At 64.0% G+C, this 21,846-nt stretch overlaps 1 protein-coding gene across 2 annotated transcripts; it reads right to left on the bottom strand.

Moving 5' to 3' along the window:
* Positions 1-238: 238 nt before the first annotated feature.
* Positions 239-20,538, bottom strand: PDLIM2 (PDZ and LIM domain 2). 2 transcript variants are annotated; one of them, XM_075910886.2, is made up of 10 exons: positions 20,381-20,538; positions 15,734-15,861; positions 12,319-12,470; positions 9,361-9,430; positions 9,011-9,204; positions 8,804-8,888; positions 4,610-4,749; positions 3,152-3,297; positions 2,815-2,926; positions 239-1,208 (listed from the first exon to the last, which is right to left on the bottom strand). In XM_075910886.2, the coding sequence occupies exons 2-10, from the start codon at positions 15,824-15,826 to the stop codon at positions 1,013-1,015; spliced, it is 1,188 nt and encodes a 395-aa protein (XP_075767001.2). In that variant the 5' UTR covers positions 15,827-15,861; positions 20,381-20,538; the 3' UTR covers positions 239-1,012. The 2 variants fall into 2 exon arrangements, with proteins under 2 accessions (XP_075767001.2, XP_075767002.2); XM_075910887.2 differs by lacking the exon at positions 20,381-20,538 and adding an exon at positions 19,646-19,799.
* Between the last annotated feature and the right edge of the window lie 1,308 nt (positions 20,539-21,846).

Genomic DNA, 21,846 nt, shown 5'->3' with positions numbered 1-21,846 from the left:
CTCTGGGGGGAGGGGTCCCCTTCCAGGGCCCCCACAGCTTGGCAGAATTCACAAAGGGCCTCCAGGCCCTGCTATGCCCTCCCTGTGTGTGCGCCCACCCCCCTCCCCCATGGGATGGGGGGGACCCCACAGCATCCCCTCTCACAGGCAGGTGCATTTCCTCCACCTCCGGAGCCGGTCCCTCAGGCAGGAGTGGCATTTTCCCCATCAAGCCCTAGCTACTGCTCCCCCCCCCACACACACACAGCCCGTCTCTAGCTGGGGGGGATACAGGCCCTTTCTTTAAGCCGGGTTGGTCCAGGGCTCTCCCCTTTACAGACCAGACACAGGTGCGGGCGGGCGCGGGGCCGGTATATATATTATATTTTATATAGAGATCTGGTTGAATACCTTAGGGAAGCTTTACAAAGTCAGTGTACAAAGCGGTGCCGATCCCATCCCCCCTCTCCCCGCAATGCCCCCGGTACCTATGTGAGCGAGCACCACCCTCCTCCCTCCCCACAGCGGCCGTGAGAAAGACGACAGCGGGTCTCTTTCTCCTAGAGGGGGCCTGGCGAGGACGGAGCCGGCAGCCCCACAGTCCAAACCCGCCCCCCACCGCGCAGGAAGACGACAGGGCCACGCGCCTCCCGCAGACCAGGCTCCGTTCGGTCCTTGTGGGGCCGGTTTGCGACAGTGCCTGGCGGCCACTGGCTTTTGGAAGGAACAGGCTCAGAACCAACCAAGCTCATTTCTGCAGCAGGGCCTGGCTGAGCAGAGGGAGCTGGATTCGAGCTGACGACCTAGAGGCCAGCCGCTACTCTCTACTTAGTAGGCTCCCTCTTCGGCCTCTCTCCGTCGGCGGCTGCGGCAGCGAAGGCGACGGGCTGGGGAGGAGCAGGAGGAAGGGCCTGGCAGCCGACCGAGGGAGGCCGAGCGCAGGAGGCAGCAGTGTGATTTCCAGCATGGGACGTGGCGTTTGTGGGATGTGGAGATGCCAGGGTGCTCCAGTCCCTTGCCCTCCGGGGGCGGCTCAGGACTCGGAGGCGACGGCCGTGGCTGCGGCACCCTTCCCCAGGCCCTGGTAGCGCTGGCGGGCGTGCTTCTCGCAGAACAGCTCCTCGCCCACCCAGAAGTGGCCCCGCATCCTGAGGTTGAGGCCGCAGTCGGTGCAGACGTAGCAGGAGGAGTGGCGGTAGCGGCCCTCCTGGATCCTCACTGCTTGGGTCCTGCGGGAGACACGCGGCGCGGTCAACGCGGGGAGAGAGCTGGCCGGCAGGGTCCCCGCTTGCCAGACGCCACCGCCCCTTCAAACCCCAACGGGGCCAACGCCGCCGGCTCTTCTCCCAGGCTACGGACAAGGCCTGCAAGCCACGGGCTCCTGCCTGCGCCGCGGGGACCGTGGACACCCCGGCGCCTTCCACGCAGTGCCGGCCCCAGGCCCCTCACCATGGCAGCCCCAGGCCCACCTGCCCAGAGCTGCTCCCTCTGCTTCAGCAAACAGCCCAAGGGGAGAGTAGTCCTGGGAGTCTGGGCGCAGCTAGAGCTGGAAGGGACCTCGAGGTCATCAAGTCCAGTTGCCTGACCAAGCACCATACAGATCATCCCTGACAGGTGTCTGTAACCTGCTCTTCAACATCTCCAGTGATGGAGATTCCACAGCCTCCCTAGGCAACTTATTCCGGCGTTTCCCCACCCTGGCAGGAAGTTTTTCCTCATGTCCAACCTAAACCTCCTTTGCTGCAATTTCTTGTCCTATCCCCAGCGGTCAAGGAGAACAATTTTTCTCCCTCCTCCTTGTAGCAACCTGTTAGGTACTTGGAAAGCTGCTCTGTCCCTTCTCAGTCTTCTCTTCTCCAAACTAAACAAGCCCAGTTCTGTCAGTCTTCCCACGTAGATCATGTTTTCTAGACCTTGAACCTTTTTTGTTGCTCTTCCCTGGACCTCCTGTCTTGCTCAACACTTCTGCTAATGCCTCCCAGAAGGAGGTTTGCTTTTTTTGCAACAGTGTCACACAGTTGACTCATTTAGCATGTGGTCCACCGTGACCCCTAGATCCCTTTCTGCCGGACTCCTTCCTAGACAGTCGCTTCCCGTTCTGTGCGTGTGAAACAGCATGTTCCTCCCTAAGTGAAGGACTTTGCATTTGTCCTTATTGAACTTCATCCTATTGACCTTTGACCATTTCTCTAGTCTGTCCAGGTCACTTTGATTTATGACCCATCCTCCAAAGCACTTGTAAACCGCCCCCCTCCCCCAAGCTGGGTACCATCCGCACATTCTCTATGCCAGTATCGAAATCATGCATGAGACAGGCGGCCATGTGGCCTCCTCCAGGGTTGCACCTGGGGCCAATGCAGCCAACCCCCGCCCCATGTAGCTGTACTTCTAGGGCTAAGGGGTAGTAACTGCGCATGGGCTCTAGCTATAAGGTCCCTGAAGCTAGCCTGCCCCAGGGCCCAGCAAAGACTGTTCCAGTGATGCAGCCATCAACATTCATGAAGCCTGCACAGATGGGGAAACTGAGGCAGAGCAGGGCCAGGACGTGCAAAGGATGTGGAGGGTGGAGCCCCGGAGACGGAAACCCGGGTCCCGCTGTCCCATCACTGTATGGGCATCAGCTTTGTGTTCTGCCACCATCATTCCTGCCCCCCTCCCCGGGAAGGGAGGGGGGAGCCAGGCTGCACCCCATCTGGCCAGGCCTGGGAGCCAGGAACCTGGCCCTGCCCACCAGACAGACACCCTCCCGAGGACGCCTTGCCTGCGGGAGCTGGCATTGGGGGTTGGAAGGACCAGTTAACGCCAGCTTCTCCGCCCTGCGCTGGCCACACTCACCTGATGCTGGTGTCGCACTTCTCACACACGTGCAGCTTCTGGGCCACGGAGCTGGCGACCGGCTTGTGGGCGCTGGGGGACAGCTGGCTGGGGAAGGGGGCTGTGGTGCCATCTGAAGAGGAGAACAAGGGGGACCTCAGACCTTGGCAGCCCTCCCCTGTCCACAGACCCTCCCCAAGATCCCAAGACTAATCCCCTCACCCCGAGCCTTCCAACCAGGGAGCCACCCCTATCCTGGAGGCCAGCACACCCTGCCCTCTTCCTGGCCCCTCCGCTCTCCTTTTCCAGACCCCTGCCGGCTCCCTTCTCTTCCCCCTTCGGCTCCCGCCTGGCTCACCTCTCCCGTCACTCTCCAGAGCCACCTGGAGCATGCGGAAGGTGCTGGACTGCCGTGGCACGGCCCGCACCTCCCGGTTCTCCTGCATCATCTTGTAGACCTCGGAGTCCTCCTCCAGGCGCCGCATGGCTGACTCCGAGTCCAGGCTGCGGAGAGAGCAGGACGCTGGTGGGTAGCAGCCCCTCTGGAGAGCCCGGCGCTGCCAGCCGGGCCCAGCCCCAGGCACCCAGCACGAGGCAAGATGCCGGCCAGTCAGCCCTGCTAACCCGCCGCGTGCGGCTCCCCAGAAAGACGGGGGCTCGTCCCGTCCCGACAAGGGGACGCCCCTTTGTGCCCAGGGAGCAGCAACAGGCCGCAGGCAGGGTGTAGACAATCCACCCCCTCTCCCCAGCATGCTGGCTCAGGGACTCAGAGGGGACTGTTACCCCCTAATCCCCAGTGCCCCCATCCCTAGGGAGGATCCCCCTCCCCGGCCTTGACCCCAGTCAGGATCAGGCCCCACCCCAAGGGCGGAGGGACCCCTGCAGCAGAGCTCCCATGACAGAGCCAGCCCTGTGCTCGTCCCGCCCACACTTCCTCCACCAGGGAACCCCGGGGCCACTCCTCAGCCGGGCCCTCCATCCATACATGGGGCCAGCTCCCCGGGGGACTCCCCCTCCCCCGTACACCGACCTACCCCAGGGCCCTCCAGCTGCCCCTTCTGTCTCTGCGGGCTCAGGCTCCAGCTCCTTACGTGGCCTGTGACGCTGACACACCCTGCCCAGGTGAGCCCTGCCCTGCCCGCTCCCACGCACACCTGGAGCAGCTGAGTTAACCCTTGCTTGCCCCCCGGCCAGGGTCTGGAGTCGCTGGCCAGGGATTTCCCAGCCTACAGGGGCCCTCCACACCCCACACCCCCTCTCAGCCACAGTCTAAGGGAGCCCTGCCCCATGCTCGGCTACTCCAGGGTTTGGCTCCCTTCGCCCCTCCCCCAGAACCCGGGCCCAGCCTGTGTGGCCCCTTGGCAGAGCTGGGCGGAGCAATGGGTCCGGGCTGCGGTGGGGGCTGTCGGCCAGGACTGGAATACCATGGGGTGGGACAGAGACCAGCTCTGGCCCAACATGCCCCACCCACCTGCCCCGGCCCCAGTCTCCCCGCCACTCCGGCTGTGCACCCCCACACCCGCCCCACCTCAACCTCCCAGCCCCCCGGCCTCAGATCCCACAATGCCCCTCAGTCTCGAGCTACAGCCCCCTTGCTGCCCGGCCGAGGTGACTCTCCTCTCCCCCTGCCCCTTCATTCTCCCATCGGCTCCGGCCTGGCCCTGCCAATGCCCCTCTGCCCCAAATGGACCCCGGTGCCAGCCTGGCTCGTGTCTCCTCCCCTGGAGCCATCGGGTCCCTCGCTGTCTCAACTGCCTTTCCCGCTCTAGGTGGGGCCGCCCCCCAGCCCGGGACCCAGCCGGCGAGCCAGGCTTACCTGCTGCGGGGGCTGTATGAGGGTGAGGCCCTGCCTGGGGCCCTCCCCATCTCCCAGGAGCCGTGGGGCGATGGTGTGCGGTTGATCAGAGGCAGGACCGTCACCGGGGAGCTGCTCGGGTGGCAGGGGCTCCCTCGCTCCTGAGAGGCGAGAGAGAAGGGGGGAGCCTGAGGAGCCAGAACCTGAATGAGGCGGAGGCCGGAGAGCCCGACAGCCGGGTGCGGAGGGGGGCACAGAATTTGGGGAGCCAGCCCCCGGCCCACTGGGCCACAACGCTGCTCCCGACGGCACACGGCCACCTGCCTCCGGGACGCCACGGGCAGGGAGCCTGGGGCGCTTTGTGCAGGCACCACGAGTCCGTCCCCGTGGTCACCCCACGCTCGGCGGTCACAAGAGCGTGACTTTCACACTCGGCCAGGGCTGCACGGCAGGCTCAGGCCACTAGAGGGCGCCCCCGGCCCGCTGTCTAGACCTCTCCTCCCAGCTGTGGGCGCGGTTCCCAGCAGGGCAAAGGGGACCCCTCAGACAGGGGCTCGTGTCCTCTAGCCCCCCATGCCGGGCGTGTTTCCTGGGGCACCTCCAAGCCAGGGCAGCCAGGCCGCTGCCTCTCCCATCTCCATCTGCTGCCTGGTGACCCCCAGTTTGCAGGGGACACTGAGGCTCGGGTCTCACTGCGCCCCCATTTGCCCCCCCTCCGCCGAGCGAGCACGGACGTTCTGGGCAATCGCAGCCTCGCGGACAGGCCCTGGCCAGTACCCAGGCCACAGAGACCCCACCCCCGTCCACGGGGAGCCGAAAGGAACAGGGCCGGAGCAGCCCCGCCTAGATCGCTCCCCGCCCCAGCCAGCTATGTGGCACGAGGCAGACGCGCCCCTCTCCTCCCCATCCCGGGGCAGCCCGGTGCCCTCTCCGCCAGGGCCGTGCCCCTGCCTGGGTGCCTATTTGTGGGTCGGTTCTGGCCAGACGCGGGAGACGCTGCCGCCCCCCAAAAGCCTGTCATTTTAGCTAGCACAGAAACGCTCCCCGGCCGCATCTGCTCCTGTTTAGCAGCCCTGAGCCACAAGAAAGGCGAAACCCCGGGTAAGTGGAAGCAAATGTTGCTGGGAGCAGCGGAGAGAGACTCAACAGAGCAGAGCCAGCAGGGCCTGGCTGCTCCGCCTGCCCTCCAAGGAGCAAGGGGTCCGGTCTCCTTCCCCGGGGCAGGGGGCCTGCGTGGCTCAGCTCTCAGCCAGGCGCCGAGCCCCTCAGCAGAGCAACCCTCGAGCAGCCTAGCTCCGGAGCAGCCGTGCTCTAGAGATCGCTGCGCCGCTCGCGCCCGTCGGTCTCCCTGCATGTCCACAATGCAGCGCGCTCCAGCCATATCAACGCGCCGCGTGCCAGGCCCTGCAATTCACCCCAGAACAGACACCTGGGGGGGCGAGGGACTCGGGAGACAGGCAGGTTGGGCGATGGGCCCCGTTTGCTGCTCTAGAGCGCGGAGCAGCTGCCCCGGGAGCCATGCGGCTTGGGGGACGCATCCCTGCTCGGGGCCACGTCTCCCCAGCTCCGATCCCACCCGCAGGCCCCTGCTCTGGTGGGGCCTCCGGGCAGGGAGGAGCCCGCCTGGGCCCCGAGACCAAAGCAAACAAGCGCAGGGAAGGAAGAAGAGAACACCGCAGGCAGGGAACGCCAAGGGGCCAAGCCTGCTGCCAGCTGGAACAGGGCGCGCTCCCAGCCTGTCGCGCTTCCCAATTTTGGGCTTGAAAAATATCCCCAGCCCCAAGAAAACACAAGGCGCGGGGGCCTCTCCCTAGGAGCCAGCGGCTGCCAGGAAGCAGCAGTGCCCAGACCCAGGAGAAACACACTGGGAGGGGGAAGAGAGCCAAGACGATGCTGGGCCAACGTGGGGCGCACAAGGATGTGGCTCTGGGCACCAGGCCACCCCCCAACACACACACAGCAGAAAGGGGAGGCCACAGAACCTGAGAAAGCCAGGTCCAGAAATCAGACCCCTTGGCGGGTGCTTCCCAGCCCCTCACCTGGGGAGCCGAAAGCCCTCGAGGGAGCTTGTGCTGCCAGCAGCCTGGGCCACGCTGCCCGTGCACCTCGGGTAGGGGAAGAGGACCCGGCAGCAGGGAGGGGAGCCCACGGACGCACCCGGCAGGAGGATGAAGCCCCGTGGCACCAGGCTCGGCCAAGCACCAACAGGGAAGATAACGGGGGCTCCTGGCTCATGTGCGGGGCTGCACGCCCCAGCCCTGAGCTCCCTGGACCCCCGGCTGTGGTGCCCGGTGGCCTGGCTTCCAACACACCCTGGGCCTGGAGAAGGGGCATCGGGGCAGGCAGCCCCCAGCAGGGAGGGCTTTGAACCGAGATCCGGGGGGGGGGGGCCAAGAGGCAGCCCCAGGGAAGAGCAGCGGCTCTTAGGACCTAGCACGCGTCTCAGAGGCCACCTCCCCTGCCCACGCCCTTCCTTGCCTGCCCTCGGGAGAGCAGCAGCATCTCCCCAAACTGGTTTCGCCTCCCCAGCCCTGAGCCGTTGCCTCGGCGACGCCAGGTAGACAGAGGCAAACATCTCCAGCCAGGTGCGCTGCTGCCTGCGGGGAGGGAGGGGGCAGCCGGCTGCCTGAGTGAGGAAGCTGGAGGCCAAAGCCCTAGCTCAGCCAGGTGGGCCCCCTGGGGCAGGAGAGGAGCACAGGAGGGGGCTGGCAAAGCTGGGTGGACCAAAGGAGGAGCTGTCACAGCACCAAGAACACCCCCCCTCCCCCTGCAATGTTCCCTCTAATCTTATCCAGCCATGTGCGGATTAAATTTTATTGCATGCACTGAGGCATGCACAAGAGCGCACCACCAGTAGAAACAAAAACCTAGCCATGGGTGCTCTGCTAACCAGATGGGGGCATTTGAATCTCTGAGCAGCTGCACAAGCACCCAGCTGACAGGGAACACTGTCTCTCCCCCCTCGCTCCCTGCCAGTAAGATCCCCTCCTCCGGTTGTCACCAGAGTTCCTCCCCAGTTCTACAGATACCCCTGGACCCGGACCCAGCACTAGGAGGGGGAAGGGACAGACTCGCCAAGGAACAATGTTCCAGGAGAGTGGTGGTTGGGGAGGGTGGGGGGTGGGGGCTAGGGAGAGGTGGTGAAGGCCTGGTACAGATGGACAGGTCTCAGTGCCCACCAGTGAGTGAGACAAGAAAGGCACTAGCTCTTCCCTGTAGCCCCCAATGGCAGTGCGTTTCAGATAGTTGCACAACGGGTGATTAGCCTGTGGAACTCACCGCCACAAGATATTGCTGCGGCTGAGCACGCAGCAGGATTGCAAAGACGGACCTGGTTCTGCTATGGTGAGCATAGGCAGTTTTCTCCTCTAATGGGAGAAAGGACAGGCAGGGACAGGAATTGCCAGCTGGGTTCTGGCAGCCCGCTCCTCCAGGACAGGGTACGCTGGGGTGAGCAAGGGAGCCTCCATGGGCCAAATTCAGCCCGTCACGCCGGTGGCTCCAGCCCCGGCCTCCTTGCCATTCCCCCGTCCCCAGGCTAATCGAGACCTAGGAACGGGGGAGCACAAAGTCTCCGCCCCTGCCAAGGGCTGGCGGTTCACGCTAGGCGCTGTGCGCCCCTTGCAGGGCGGGGGGCAGGAGGCGAGAGACTTTGCACGCTTGGCCACCCGCAGCCCTGATTGGCCGGGGCACGCAGCGCTAGAGGGAACTGCTAAAAGTAGCTAGTAGTTCACTCTAGGCACCGGGGGCTGGAGGAGGCGGTAAAGACTTCACGCGCTCCCCCACCCCCAGGACAATCCGGGTCTGTGGACAGGAGCACAGGAAGCATCCTAGCCCCGCCCCTTCCAACCAAAGCCCCGCCCCTTCCAGGGCAGCTCAGGACCATTCAGAAATGTATGCAGTCCTTCCCCCCCCCCCCTTTTTCAAAAACGATTGCCCAGCCCTGGGGTCAGCCCTGCGCTCGGAAACGAAGCCTCCCCCACTCCCGGGGGAAGCGGAGGAGCTGGTCACTGGCCCCGAACGGGGCATCCCGAGGCTTCGTGCAGCGCCCAGGCAGAGGGGAGAGATAATGCAACTCCCCCCCACCACACAGCCGCATTCCCACCCCAGCACAAGGCCGGGTCCAACACCCGCCACCTGCAGCGTTTCCCCCCGCCCCCCGCCCCAGAACACCGTGCAGCAGACCTGCGGGTGCCCCAGCGCCCTCCTGCTCACCTGTCTGCTGCCTGGATGCGGGGGGCCGTGCGGCGAGGGGGGCCGATCCTCAAAGACGCTAGGAGCACTGGCCAGAGACTGGAAGCTAGGAGGGGAGAAAAGCCAATGGGAATCCCATTCCGGGGGGACAGCTGTACCCCGCCGCCTGCCGGCCCCCACACCTGGGCCATTCCAGCCCAGGTGTGTCTCGCCCACCCCGCCCCTTACCTGCGGCTGCTCACCACCGTGTCCCCTCTGCCGTCGGCGGGCCGGCTGGGCCTCTGGGGGCTGTAGGGGCTGCTGGGCCGGTACCCGGGCGAGGACGACAAGAAGGGGCTGCCGGGCCGGGGGCTGAGGGACGCCGGGCTGGAGTAGGACGACCTCACCGAGCTCTGGCTGTCGTCCCTGGTTCGTACGGCATCCTGGGAGGACTGGTACGGTCAGCCCAGCGGGCGGGCGATGGAGCCTCCCCGCACAGCAGCCAGGGGGGATCCCAGGCGGCCTGGCTGGGGGTTTCCACTCTCCTCAAGGTCTGGAGAAGGAGCTGGGGGAAGAGCAGGGGGTAGGGGGGTCCTCACCTGGAACCGTACGGCCAGCATCTCTGGGGAGCTCTCGCCGTTGGTCTGGCTGGGAGAGAACAACTGGGACCTGCGGGCAATGGAAAGAGGGAGGAGATGGAGAGAGAGCGGGGGGCTCGGCTGGGCCCCATTCCAGCTTCGGGGTCTCGGAATGACCCCTGGGACTAGAGCAGGCAGCTGGCTAGCTCCCCGCCCCGCCCCGCCGGCCGTATTCCTCAGCAAACTGCCTCTGACAGCCCCACACCGCTTACAGCAAGCGCCCTCCCCAGGGGAAACTGAGGCAGGACAGGCTGAGGGAACAAGCGCAGCACACAGGGGACTGGAGGGTTATTCCCTGCTCCGCCACAGACGCTGCGCCCTTGGGCAAGTCCCTTAGCCCCTCAGTCCCCGTTGTTTATTTGCCAGGTAAGAAACAGGCTGTTCCCGGGTGAGCTGTTTATGTGCGGCATCCCGCAAAACAGGGCCCTGACTTCAGTGAGGCCCTCAAGGTGTCATGGTAACAGTCTCGCCATCGGCGAGGGAGAACACGGCTCTCTCAAGGGCCTCGCCCCACCCAGCACCTTCGCCATCCAGGGACCAAGAAGAGCAGAGATAGAAGGACAAAGGGTTAAGAGGGGGCCCCAGAGGCTAGGCCGGGGGGGGAGGGGGGGAGAAGAGAGAATACAGGGCTGCTTGATGGTCTCTCCCCCTCTCACCAGGAGCCTGCTGGGTGCTTTGAAGCAGCCGGGAGCTGGAATTCATTAAGGGCAGTTCAACGGAGGGACATGAATACGCCCTGCAAAGGGGGGCACACCCCAGAGCAGAGGAGCAGAGCCCTGGAAAGGTCCCGGGCCCGGTCTCGAAGGGGACAGACCCTCGGGACCAGTGCTCAGGGAAAGGAGCCCCCCAGGGGGAGCACACACAGGTGGGGCACTGCTCACCGCTGTGCATGAGGCAAAGGGCCAGCAGCTAGGTGGGGGAAGGGGATGTAGGGGCACCCCCATAACCCAGCCGGAGCGCAGGGACAGCCGGCCGGCTCTGGGGGCAGGCAGGGAGGGGAAAGAGATGAGCTGGAGGGCCGGAATGAGAGGAATGCGGCCTCCGGAGCGACTCCGGCTGGGTTTGTGGGTTTTGGGCCATCTCCAAGTTACCATGAGGGTTTCCCACCCTCCGTCAGGAACCCAAGGCACGTCCCGGTCAGCTGGAGGGAGGAGAGGCAGCCAGGAGAAACGGGCCGCTGCTCCGTGCCGGCGAGAGGCAGGGGCCGCACGCCCATGGCAGGCGGCGCTGTGAACGCTTGCACGTGCAACGAGGCCGCACACCCCCGTGCGAGCACGGCTGCACAGAAGCTTGTGCACACGCATTGGAGCGGAGGGACGCGTCCTGCCACTGGTGCGGCTGAGCACGGCCTGGCAGGGGGGCTCAGCCCCGGATTTTGCCTGGCACTCCCAGGAACGCCCTCACCCCGCAGGGCAACCCCAGGGACGGCTGGCTGGGCAGATACCGGTGCCAAACAACCCCTTGTGAGCACCACAGCTGGTGGAGGAGGGGAAGGGCAAGAGGAAGCCGTGAGTCAGGCTGGCACGCGGCCCCTCCCAGGACAGTGGCGAGGCATTTACAGGATGCGCCCAGCGCCCCCCTGGAAAGACGCAATCAGATTCCGGGCAGAGTCATCCGGAGACAGCAAAGAAACTTTCCACCTCCCTCGTCAGGCAGGGCCCGGCTGTGGAGCCCCAGCGCCCGGCCCGGCCAGCTCCAGGGGGCTGCAGGGATGAGTCTGGCTTAGACCGTAAGCGCCCCCACACTCCGGGCAGCACCGCTGCAGCCGCCGCCACCAGCACGTCTGGAACAAGCTGGGGAACCGGGGAGGGTCACGGCCCTCTGGCCACATGCTGCAATGCCAGGGGCCGTCACCGGGCACCCCGCCCTGCCCAGAGGCTCAGGCCCACCGCCGGCTGGAGCCAGTCCGAGTCGGGCTGCAGGGCCAAAGCCGCCTGCTCGGCCGTGTGCCCGGGGGGGAGGGGGGGGGCGTTCCCAGAAGTGGCCGACGGCAGAGACACTGCAGAGCCAAAGCCCAGAGGAACAGACGAGGGAAACACACGCAGTACCAGCGCCCTGCCTGAGCGACCGCTGCGTACCCCGCAGGCCCGTGCCTTGAAAGCAGTGACCCCCCCCCGCTGGCCCAGAGCCTTAGCTCCATGCACTACATGCCCCACACCACAGCCCCCCCATCTCAGCACCGCAGCACCCAGTGCAGCCCAGCACCCCAGAGCAGTGTCCCCAGGGCCGGCCCCCCGTATTCCAGCCTCGCACTGCCCAGCTCTCTTGCACAGCTCCGCTCCATGTAAACACGGAGCGGGGTGGGGGGGCAGGCTGGAGCCCTGCGCGCCGCACAACCTTTGCCCAAGGGAGGCCGGGGAGGGAGCAGACAACCTCACCCCTTGCTCCACAGACTGGCCACGCAAGAGGCCGGGAGAAGCGACCTCTGAGCATGGGGCCAGGGGAAAAGAGGGCTGAGCCCTGGTCATGACGCATGGCATCAGGACGTAGATAATGCTGCACCGATTCGGTATCTCACTTCCAGCCCCCGGGGAGAGAGGTAGGGAGCACCGCCCCCACTGCACGGCAGGGGAAACTGAGGCGCAGAGCCGGGCAGTCACGTGCCCGAGGCCAAACAGTGAGTCAGTGGCAGAGGCAGGAAGAGAACCCAGGACTCCCAGCTCCACCCCTTAGGCCTCAGTTGTGTGTTGAAAAGAGCCCGGGATGGATCCTGCTGGAGTGGTTGTAAGTTTGACCTTTTAGGACTCTAGATTCCTCCTCACGCTTCTCCAGTGACAGCCCTTTTCCCCAGCACACAGGGCTGGGGGGGGGGGGGGGGGGCGGAAGGGGCGCATATTGACCCCCCCCACCCCACCCCAGCAGATCCCTGTGCCAGTGGGGAGAAGCAGCACAAGGAGGCTGCAGGCAGGCAGCTCTTACCTGTCCACCTGCAGCTGGAGCTGGCCGGAGCTCTGCTTGATCTTGTTCTGCGCCTCCACGTTGAGCATGCCGGCCGTGCTCTCGCCATTGATGGACGTGATGACGTCACCCAGTCGCAGGTCGCCGGCCGCTGCCTTGCCGTGCTCTATCACCTGCACAGCGAGGGGGAACGACACCCGGCGTTACCGCAGAGACAAGCCACCTGGGGGAGCCACAATGCCAGCGTGCCAACCAACTCCGGCATGCCAAGGCCCCCTGCCAGCCTCGCCCGGATCGCCAGCACCCTGCCCACGGGAGGGGCAGGTACACAGGGAGCTTGCCCAACCTGCCAGCAGCACAAGACACAAGCCGAGCCCTGCCCGGAGCTCACACTGACAGCCCCCCGCCACACCACCAGCTTCAGCTTTTCCCCAGGTCGGCTTCTCTGCCGGAGCCCTGCCAGGACGCTCCAGCTGCCACATGGCGTCACTGGAGCCCATGGGGCCTGCAGAGACTCCGCCACCTGCCCCGGGCCCAGGCTGGCTCCGAGAAGCCTCCATTCCACCACGGGGCCTAGCGCTTCTGCCCCAAACAAGAGGGGCCCAGACATCTTAGTTAGGGTTGTGAGGGGATCATCCCGGAGCTGGGAACCAGAAAACCACCGAATACCCAGCAGCCCTCGGGAAGCGGCCACACAGGGCAGGGAGTAGGCCTGGAGCCGAGGACGCTGCTACTCAGCTGCGTGCCTGGGTGGCTAATACTCACCCGCCCTGTGGGTGAGACTCCCCACGCACCCTTCCCCCAGGCCTGGCTCGCTGCTCACGCTAGCCTTGGCTCTCTTTCGACATGCCTCAGAGTTCACTCCGCCTGGTGCGTATCCACCCCTCCCACCTCAGGGGAGGAAGTCAGGGCGGTTTTATAAATGAAACTGGAATGAATAGAAAAGCCACACGAGGAGAAGTTAAGGTTGCAAAATCAAGTCCTTCAAAGATAGGAAATGCCAGAATGAAGGCTGCCCCTTTACCCTCAGCTTAGGCCCCTTTGTATCACAGGCTGTTCTCCACAGGAGCCTCATTCAGTGCTCAGTGATGCTGGGAAAGGTTTTCTTTGCCCATTACGTTCCCTATGGCTCGCTGTCCCAGCCCTGCTCTGAAGGCAGAATTATTCAGGTCCTCCTCGCCTTGCTCTCCAGGGCTCTCCTTGCAGGCTTCATGTTTTGCAAACACGAATTAGCAAAAGGCAGAGTCTGGGAAGCGAGGGGACAGTATCACCCCCTCCCAATCTTGGGGTGCACTTCTACCTCTCTGGCCCACAGGTCTCAAGTCAGACACCCAGAAAACGAACACAGAATTAGCAACCCCGTCAAGCAAACATCTGGTTTAAGTGACTTTCCCAGCACCATACAGGAACTCAGTGGCAGGGACCGAGTCTGGTTCTCCAGGGCACCACAACCACCGTCACCATGTGACTATCTCTTCTCTTCCGGCAGCCCCCCGCCTCACCCTTCCAGCCTCTGTGACCAACGAGGCCAATTCCATTCTCAGAAGCAGCGGAACCCTCTTAGCCGAAACTTTCCAAAGAAGTTCAGCCCAAGACGGGCGGTTGGCATGGAAGGCACCAGCCCAAAGCCTGACAGTTTGGCTTCGGAAGACAGGGCCTTATAACGGGCAAGCGTCCAGCGACCTTCAGAGCAGACGTTGAGGCGGCCTGAATCTAGCGCTGGGGAAAGGCACCAGGGCGACAGCCAGAGGACACCTGAGAATCCATGAGCCCAGGCCAGCTTGTGGGTCCCAGCTGGTGACTGGGAGGCAAAAAGGCCCCACCTCACAGGCCTGATCTCCCCGGATTGAGGCCAGGGTTAGAGTGGAGCCCAAGGCTGGAACAAGAACAAAGAGAAACTCCCCTTGGCGGCAGGAGCGACGCTGGGGCCGGTTGTTTTTCTCCACACACACACGCACCATCGGCGCTCGGAGCCCGTTCCCACAGCACAGGAGTCCTCAAGGACGATAAACAGGATCCACTCCCAGGTCCCTTTGGCACCGCGCCCACGCAGCAGGGAGCTGCTTCCTCGGCAGCCCCTGGGAGACCGGGCGGCGGCAGCCCGGGGGGGACGGGGGAGAGGAGCGTGCGCCAGCAGAGACAGGCGCGAGAGCCAGCCAGATTCGAACGGGGAGCCCTGGAGAAAGCCACGGGGAGCTCACCCCAGGATCACGCTGGCCAGACCCCACTCTGCTGGGGAGCCGGGACGTCCCTACGGGAAGGAACCTGAAGCCTTCCCCTGACCGCAGCTTCTTTGCCTCACCTCCTGGCCTGCCCCTCCAAGGGAGCCCGTAACAGGAGGCATCCACTGGCTGCCAGCTGCATCCAGGACACGAAGCCACGCACAGCCAGGGATCTGGCTGCCACTCTCCTGCATGTCCCCAGCAAGATCCCTTTCCTGAAAGCCCCGACATGCCCTCCAGACACTCCGGGAGGAGGCTGCGGAAGGCATTCACATTCTTGAGCTTAACCCACGCAAGGCCTTGACACGGGTTCAGCGGGGCGTGGCACCTCCTGGGGGGAGCCTGGCTTGAACTCGGCCAGTTTAACACGCCCGCCCTAGGCTGTCCAGCCTCGGCTTTGGAGGTGTGGGCTGAGTCCCGGACCACGCGAGCCTCTCCCTTGGCTGGCCCGTCCGAGGCTGCTCGGCTCCAGAGCACGGCCAACGCTCACCCTCTCCTCCCAGGCCAGACGGCAGCGGTTCTCCAAGCGTGGTCCATGGACCAGTAGTGGTCTGCGACCATCTTGCGGGTTTGGGGCTTGTCCCCCCCCTTCCGCCTGCAGCAGGGAGCCTGCCCCTCTCCCCCATGAGGATGGTCCTCCAGTGTCCGCTTCCCGCTCCTGGGGGGTGGGGGCAAGACTCACCAGCTGGATCCAGCTTGTGGGGGTAAGAAAACGGCTTCATGCGCTGCCCTCCTCCCCCCGCCCCCCAGCTGGGGGAACGGCAGTGCAGGAATCCATTTGCCGGGAGGCTGCTCCCATTGGCTGGGAGGCTGCTCCCATTGGCTGGAATCACAGCCAATGGGAGCAGTGGGAGGCACAGAACCAGGTAAAGGCCTCCCCCATGCCCAGACCCTGCACCCCATCACCCTCCCGTACCCCCCTCCAGCCGATACTGCACACCTGCACCGTCCCTCCCAGATCTTGTTACCCTCAGCCCGCTCCAGCGCCCTACTTCCTGGCCGGACCCCTCCACCCATTTTGTCAGCACGGGCGATGGGATGGTGGTATGTGGAGAGGCCTGCGTCAAGCAGGGTGGCCCGTGGGCCCAGAAGTTTTGAGGACTCCTGCCCGACGGGGATTCAGGGGCAGAACTCAGCTGCCCTGCTCCAGCACCCGGTTCAGGCGCCAGCACAAGCAGGCAAAGCCCAGGGCGTACGCAGGTAGCGGCTCCTACCTTGGACACAATGATGGGCTTCCTGAAGTCCCTTCCTCCCGTGATCCGGAAGCCCCAGGGGGCCGGACCGGTCAGATTCACCGCCACGGACATGGCAACTCCTCTGGTGGCAGCACCCGGAGGGGGATCTGGAAATGGAACAAAGCCAAGGCATCAGCGGGGGGAACAAGCTTTAAGCCACTGGATCCCCTCCCCCCCCCATCCCAGACCCAGGACTAGAACCCGTGTCCCGACTCCCCCTCGCCCTCCTCCAATGGGAGGGGCTGCCCGACAGCGATCAGGGCCCTCACGCTGGGTCGTCTCGGCGCTGCCCTCCGTCACATGGCAATCGGAGCGCCACACTCATCCGCACGGTGGCTCTTTCCTTCCGGGGAGGGCAGCGGCGAGACACAGAGCTGTGTCTCACGCTGTCACAGGTTGGCGCAACCAGCCTCTGCCTTCCTGTCACAGGCCTGAGACCAACCCATAAGGCCAGACGCTTCCTTTCCGAACCACAAGCAGTTGGGGCGGAGGGAGGCGGATCTAGGCAAAGAAACACATGGCGGCCAGGCTGCTGGCTACACTCCCAGGCCTGCCGAGCCTGGTGGGAAAAGGCAGAGAACAGGGAGGGATCAGACACACTGGCTGGATGGTACCAGCACTGCAGGCAGAAAACTGGAGCATCTTGTTTGGAAACTGCCCCCTACACACCTGGCCCTTTTGCAACACAGAAAGCCGGTGCATTGGTAGAACCGTCTGCTGGTGAACACAACATGCTATGGAGATGGGGGGGGGGAAGGCACCACGCACAGCAGGGCTGGGGGCAGACGGAGAGGACAAGGGGACCAAAGCGGATTCAAGAAGGGACCCGGCTAAGACCCTGGTGGGACACCTCCAGAGACCTAGACATGGGCACAGGCAGGGTCCAGAACAAAGCTCCCGCTAATCTTTTCCATCCATGTGTGGAATAATTTTATGTGCACTGAGGAATGCGCAGATGTGCACCACGAATACACACACAAAACCCCAGCTATGTGTAAAGTAATGCACATCGGGAAAAATAACCCCAACTATACGTACAGTATGATGGGGGCTAATTTGGCTACGACAAATCAGGAAAGAGATCTTGGAGTTATCGTGGATAGTTCTCTGAAAAGTTCCACACCGTGTGCAGCGGCCGTCAAAAAGGCAAATAGGATGCTGGGAATTATTAAGAAAGGGATAGAAAATAAGACACAGAATATCTTACTGCCCCTGTATAAAACTATGGTACGCCCACATCTTGAATACTGTGGTCTCCTCACCTCAAAAAAGACATTTTGGCCTTGGAAAGGGTTCAGAAAAGGGCAACTAAATGATATGGGGTTTGGAACGGGTCCCATATGAGGAGAGGTTAAAACAACTGAGACTTTTCAGTTTAGAAAAGAGGAGACTGAGGGGGGATATGATAGAGGTCTATAAAATCATGAGTGGTGTGGAGAGGGCCGATAAAGAAAAGTTATTTATTAGTTCCCATAATAGAAGAACTAGAGGACACCAAATGAAGTTAATGGGTAGCAGGTTTAAAACGAATAAAAGAAAGTTCTTCTTCACACAGCGCGTAGTCAACCTGCGGAACTCCTTGCCAGAGGAGGCTGTGAAGGCTAGGACTAGAATAGAGTTTAAAGAGAAGCTAGATAATTTCATGGAGGTTAGGTCCATAAAAGGCTATTAGCCAGGGGATAGAAATGGTGTCCCTGGCCTGTCTGTCTGTCAGAGGCTGGAGAGGGATGGCAGGAGACAAATCGCTTGATCATTGTCTTCAGTCCACCCTCTCTGGGGCACCTGGTGCTGGCCACTGTCGGCAGACAGGATACTGGGCTAGATGGACCTTTGGTCTGACCCAGTACGGCCGTTCTTATGTGCTAATCAGCTGGGTGGGGTTCGAATCTCCCCGAACAGCCGCCCGAGCGCACAGCTCACAGCAGTGGTCACCAACCAGTCGATCAGGATCTACAGGTAGATCTTGGAGCCTCTGACGGGTGATCCTGACAGGTTTGGCCAAGAGGCTCTCAAGGGCGGGCACGTCAGCTGCCCTTCCCCCACAGCTGTGCATCTCCTGCCCTTCGCCCTGGTGCTCCATCCCCCTCGCTCCCCCCCCTCTGCTTGCAGTACAGAGCGGGGAGGGAGAGGAGGGGCACTGATGTCAAGGTGCCCCTTCCCTCTCTGTATCCTGTCTGCACAGAGCAGAGAGGGGGCCCAACAGGACTTGGGAGGGAGTTTGCTGGCTGCTTTTGGGAGTGGGGCAGGGCAGGGGGGAGCCTGCCTTAGACCCACTAGCCAGGAGCCACCGGAGATAAGCAGCGCTCAGTCGGAGCCCACCCCCCAAATCCCTACCCCGAACATCCCTGCATCCAAACCCCCTCCCAGACCCTGCACCTAGAACCCCCGCCGGCACCCCAGCTGCCTGCCCCAGGCTCAGAGCCTCTGTCGCACCCCCAATCCCTTAATTCAAGGCCAGAGCCTGCACCCCAACCCTCTGCCCCAGCCTGGTGAAAGGGAGGGAGGATGGAGCGAGCAGGGGCAGGGTCTCAGAGAAGAGGCCCAAAGGGAGCCCGGCAAGGGTGTTCGGGTTTGAGGAAGATCCTGGATCGCACTTACATTCAAAAAGGCTGGAGACCCCGGCTTACGGGGAACACCGGTCCTGAGAGGCGTGGGCCTGGGTGGGGGCACACGGAAAGCAGGGCCAGGCCTGGGGGAGATGGCTCCGAGGGGACAGAATGGGGAGGGAGGCTGGTGCTGCTGGCCCCATGGTGCATATTGGGGGATGGGGTGGGCTGGTTGGAATGGAAGGGGGGCTACAGGACGGCAGGAGGCCGATAGTAACAGGCTTGTGGAGCCAGTGCAACGGGGTCCTGTCAGCTCTTTCAATAGCTCCCTGCTGGCTTTTGCTGCTGCTCAGCCAGCTCCGGCAGGAGCCAAGCCCCAGGGCGCCCCGGCTGTCACCTCTGCTATGGCAGATCCCTGCTGGTGCAGAGGGGGAGATGGCGGGAGAGCAGCTGGGGGTATGGGGAAGGGGGGAGGGACATAAGTCCAGCAGTTCGGGGCTGAGGGCCTGAGCCAGGTGCCCCCACCCGGGCAGGAAGCAGAGACAAGGCAACGCAGGAAGTTTTGCAGCCACAGGTTTGACTCATTTGCTCCTGTGGTTCAGCAGCAGTTTCGCTGCTCCCCGAGCCTGCTCTGGAGAGGATGCTGGGCTGACACCTCCATGTGCAGAGACACCCTCCACCCCAGGCAGGCTGCGGTGCTGGGGCGGGAGAGATGGCATGGCGGGAAAGCATGACAGCCCAGGGCTGCTCTGTCACAGCCCCCATCCCCTCCAGCCCCCCCCTCTGGTCAGGCCCATCACACAGCCCCAGGGAGCACCAGCTGCTCCACTCGCTCACGTCTGGGGTCGGTAGGTCAGACGCAGCCCCCCGCGCTCCTGACTCTGGCAAGCCTACCCCACGGGCCGGCCCCTCCCTGGGGAGGGCAGGGTGGCATGCAGCGGGGCAGGGGGAGGGGAAGCAGGGCCCTGACACCTCTCCCATAACCGCCATGGAAACATCTTAAAAATCCCAGGCACACAAAGACGGGCTTGAGAAACCGCCGGGAAGAATTTCCTGTGCTCGGCTTCCCAGCGCCAGTCGGAAGCGCCGACCCCCCAGCCCCGGCTCCTGATGGACATGCCCTGTGCCTGGCACTGCCCTCTAAGCACCCACCGGGCCCCAGGAGCAGGAGATGGGGGACCACACCCCCCTAGCAGCAGGGAGGCCCGGGAGCCTAAGAGAGCACCCAGGCAGCAACCCCAGAGGCTGGATGGGGGGCCAGGGAGCCCTTTGGCTTGAGACACCCCGAACCAGACAGGACAAAGCACTACGAAGGGTCCCCTCTTGGCCAGCAGCCGGCACTTACCCACAGCGCGATCGAGGCTCAGGACAGACGCGGGGGGCTGGCAGCGAGCCGCCTCTGGAGGGGAATGGTTGGGGGGGGGGGTCCTGGGGCTTGTGCAATAGAGACCCGGCTCCCGGGTGCAGGGCACCTTGGCATCCCTCAGCTGTCGGCTCCGTTAGCTCCGGGGGGGGGGGGGGGAGGCGGCCGAGGCAGCAGGGAACGGGGCTGCCTTTGACTACAGAGCTGGGCCACAGCGAGCCCCCCGTTTGGGAGAGGCGGCAGCAGTGGGATGAGGGGGAGCCAGGGTGCTCTCAGGGCCCCTCCCCTCACAAAACCACCGCAGCCGGGGCCCTGGGACAGCGCAGCCCGAGGGACCGGCACACGCAGCGGGCAAGGGTCAGAGTCCAGAGACCGGGCAAGGCACGAAGCAGCGGGGGGGGGGGGGGGGGGGGGAGAGACACTCCCAAGGTCCAGGCCACCTGCAAGGAGCGGCCAGAGCATCCCCCGCCCCCCGAGGGAGCCACGGGCTGGGGGCCCCCTGCCCAGCGTGCGCCTGCAGCCCCCTGCCCGCCCCATCACGGGGCAGGACGGCCAGCCCAGTGCGAACCGCCAGGGCACTTCGGTCCAGGGCGCAGAGCAGCGGCTGTAAGCCCAAGCGCCTAGAACCGGGACCCCCGAGGGGAGCCTGGCGTCCCAGGGCCAGCAGCAGCCCCGGCCGTGCCCCCCTGCACCCCGACGGGGTCCCGGGACACTTACCTCGGCGGCTCGGCCAGGGGGCAGCTGGTGCGGAGGAAGCAGCCCCCGCCCGCGGGCTCCCAGCCCAGCGGCTCCCCGCCCGGCCAGCAGACAGCCCGGCACCGGTGCGCTCTGCAGGGGCGGCCCGGCGCTCGCAGCCTCCTCCCTCCGCGGGCAGGGGCCGGCCGCCGCGCTAATGAGGCAATTGGAGCCGCATGGGCGAGCCGGCCCCGCGGCGCCACCTGGCGGCGCCGCCCCGCCCCTGCCGCCCGGCTGGGCCGCCCGCGGTCGCTAGTGGGGCCGGGCCGCGCCCGCCAGAGTAGGGCAGCTGCCTTCTCAGGGGCAAAAGGGACCCAGGCTACTAGGGCCCACGCCTCGCAGTACCCGACGCCCAGAGGTACGGCAGGCCCCCAACTCCCACTGACCCTGGGGGGCGCTAGGCCGCTCAATCGCTTTCCCAAGCTGGGCCCAAGTCACTCCTGGGGGAGGCGTGTGGGCCCCCGTGTCACCCAGCGGCTCTTTGGCAACATGTCCAAGAGCAGGCGAGACCAGTGCAGAGAGGGGCAATTGCAGCCCGGCTGGCGGCGAGCAAAAGGGGGGTTGAAGGGGTCCATCTGGCTGGCTGTAGAAGACACCGAGCGCCCATCTCATGGTGGGCTGCTGCTTAGAGACCAGGCGGATTCCCTGTTCCCAACCACTCAAAGCACCACTCTAGCTCCAGGGATGGGCTGGGGGCTGCAGTCCCTGGATGGAATTCGCTGGCCAGCTGATGGGACACAGCTCAGAGTGGCCTTATCATCCATGGCCCGTGCAAAGGGGGGGCAGGATGACAGAAATCCATCCCAGCCTTCCCGTTCTCCCCTGCAGACACTGTCCCCAATGCAGGCCTCCTCCAGCCCTGCATTATCATCTCAGAAGAGCCAGATTGCAACACCAGGGCCGAAGGAACGTTGTCTCTGCTAACTTAGGAACTGTTCCCACTCTCATTGACAACGGTTATTTCTTTCCCCTTTCCTCCCATTAGCTCCCTGCCCCTCGTCAGGCTGGAGGCAAGCTGAGGGATATTCCGTAGGAGAGCCACTGCCCTCTACTGGATGGAACCAGAAGTGCTCATCTGTGTGGCATGAGCACTACACTGCTGCCAGCAGATGGAGAATCTCCCTTCGTTCCTGTGGCGGGGACTTAGATCAGTGCGAAGTGAGTTCCGTGCACACTGCTGGCGGGAGGCTCTATAGCAGGTAGCAGAGGGTCAGCGGGGCTGGGGCTGCATTCCAGTAACTCAGCTTTCCCTCCTGATGGCAGCCCTGCCACAGCCAGGAGGCCTCCAATCGCGACAGGTTCTGCTCAGCTCTTCACCCTGCCCAGATCAATGAACTGTTTCCTGATTCTTTCCAGGTGGGACCTTGAAACACAGGGGCCCTTCTGCTCTGGGAAGGCATTCAAGATCAAGGGTCATTTCCAGTATAAAATTCCAGGAAGGTCCCACA

Source organism: Pelodiscus sinensis, chromosome 28, assembly GCF_052426305.1.
Source record: "Pelodiscus sinensis isolate ZL-2025 chromosome 28, ASM5242630v1, whole genome shotgun sequence".
Taxonomy (NCBI): Eukaryota; Metazoa; Chordata; order Testudines; family Trionychidae; genus Pelodiscus; species Pelodiscus sinensis.
The sequence above is the reverse complement of the archived record's forward strand: the minus strand, read 5'-3'. Positions and strand labels throughout refer to the sequence as shown.

Excerpts from the sequence above, each read along its gene's own strand:
- PDLIM2 (XM_075910886.2), bottom strand. The coding sequence starts at position 15,826 with ATGTCCGTGGCGGTGAATCTGACCGGTCCGGCCCCCTGGGGCTTCCGG. Across the intron at positions 12,471-15,733 it reads AGCCCATCATTGTGTCCAAG|GTGATAGAGCACGGCAAGGC; the intron begins GTAGGAGCCGCT and ends CTCGCTGTGCAG. Across the intron at positions 4,750-8,803 it reads CGCATCCAGGCAGCAGACAG|GAGCGAGGGAGCCCCTGCCA; the intron begins GTGAGCAGGAGG and ends CTCGCCTCTCAG.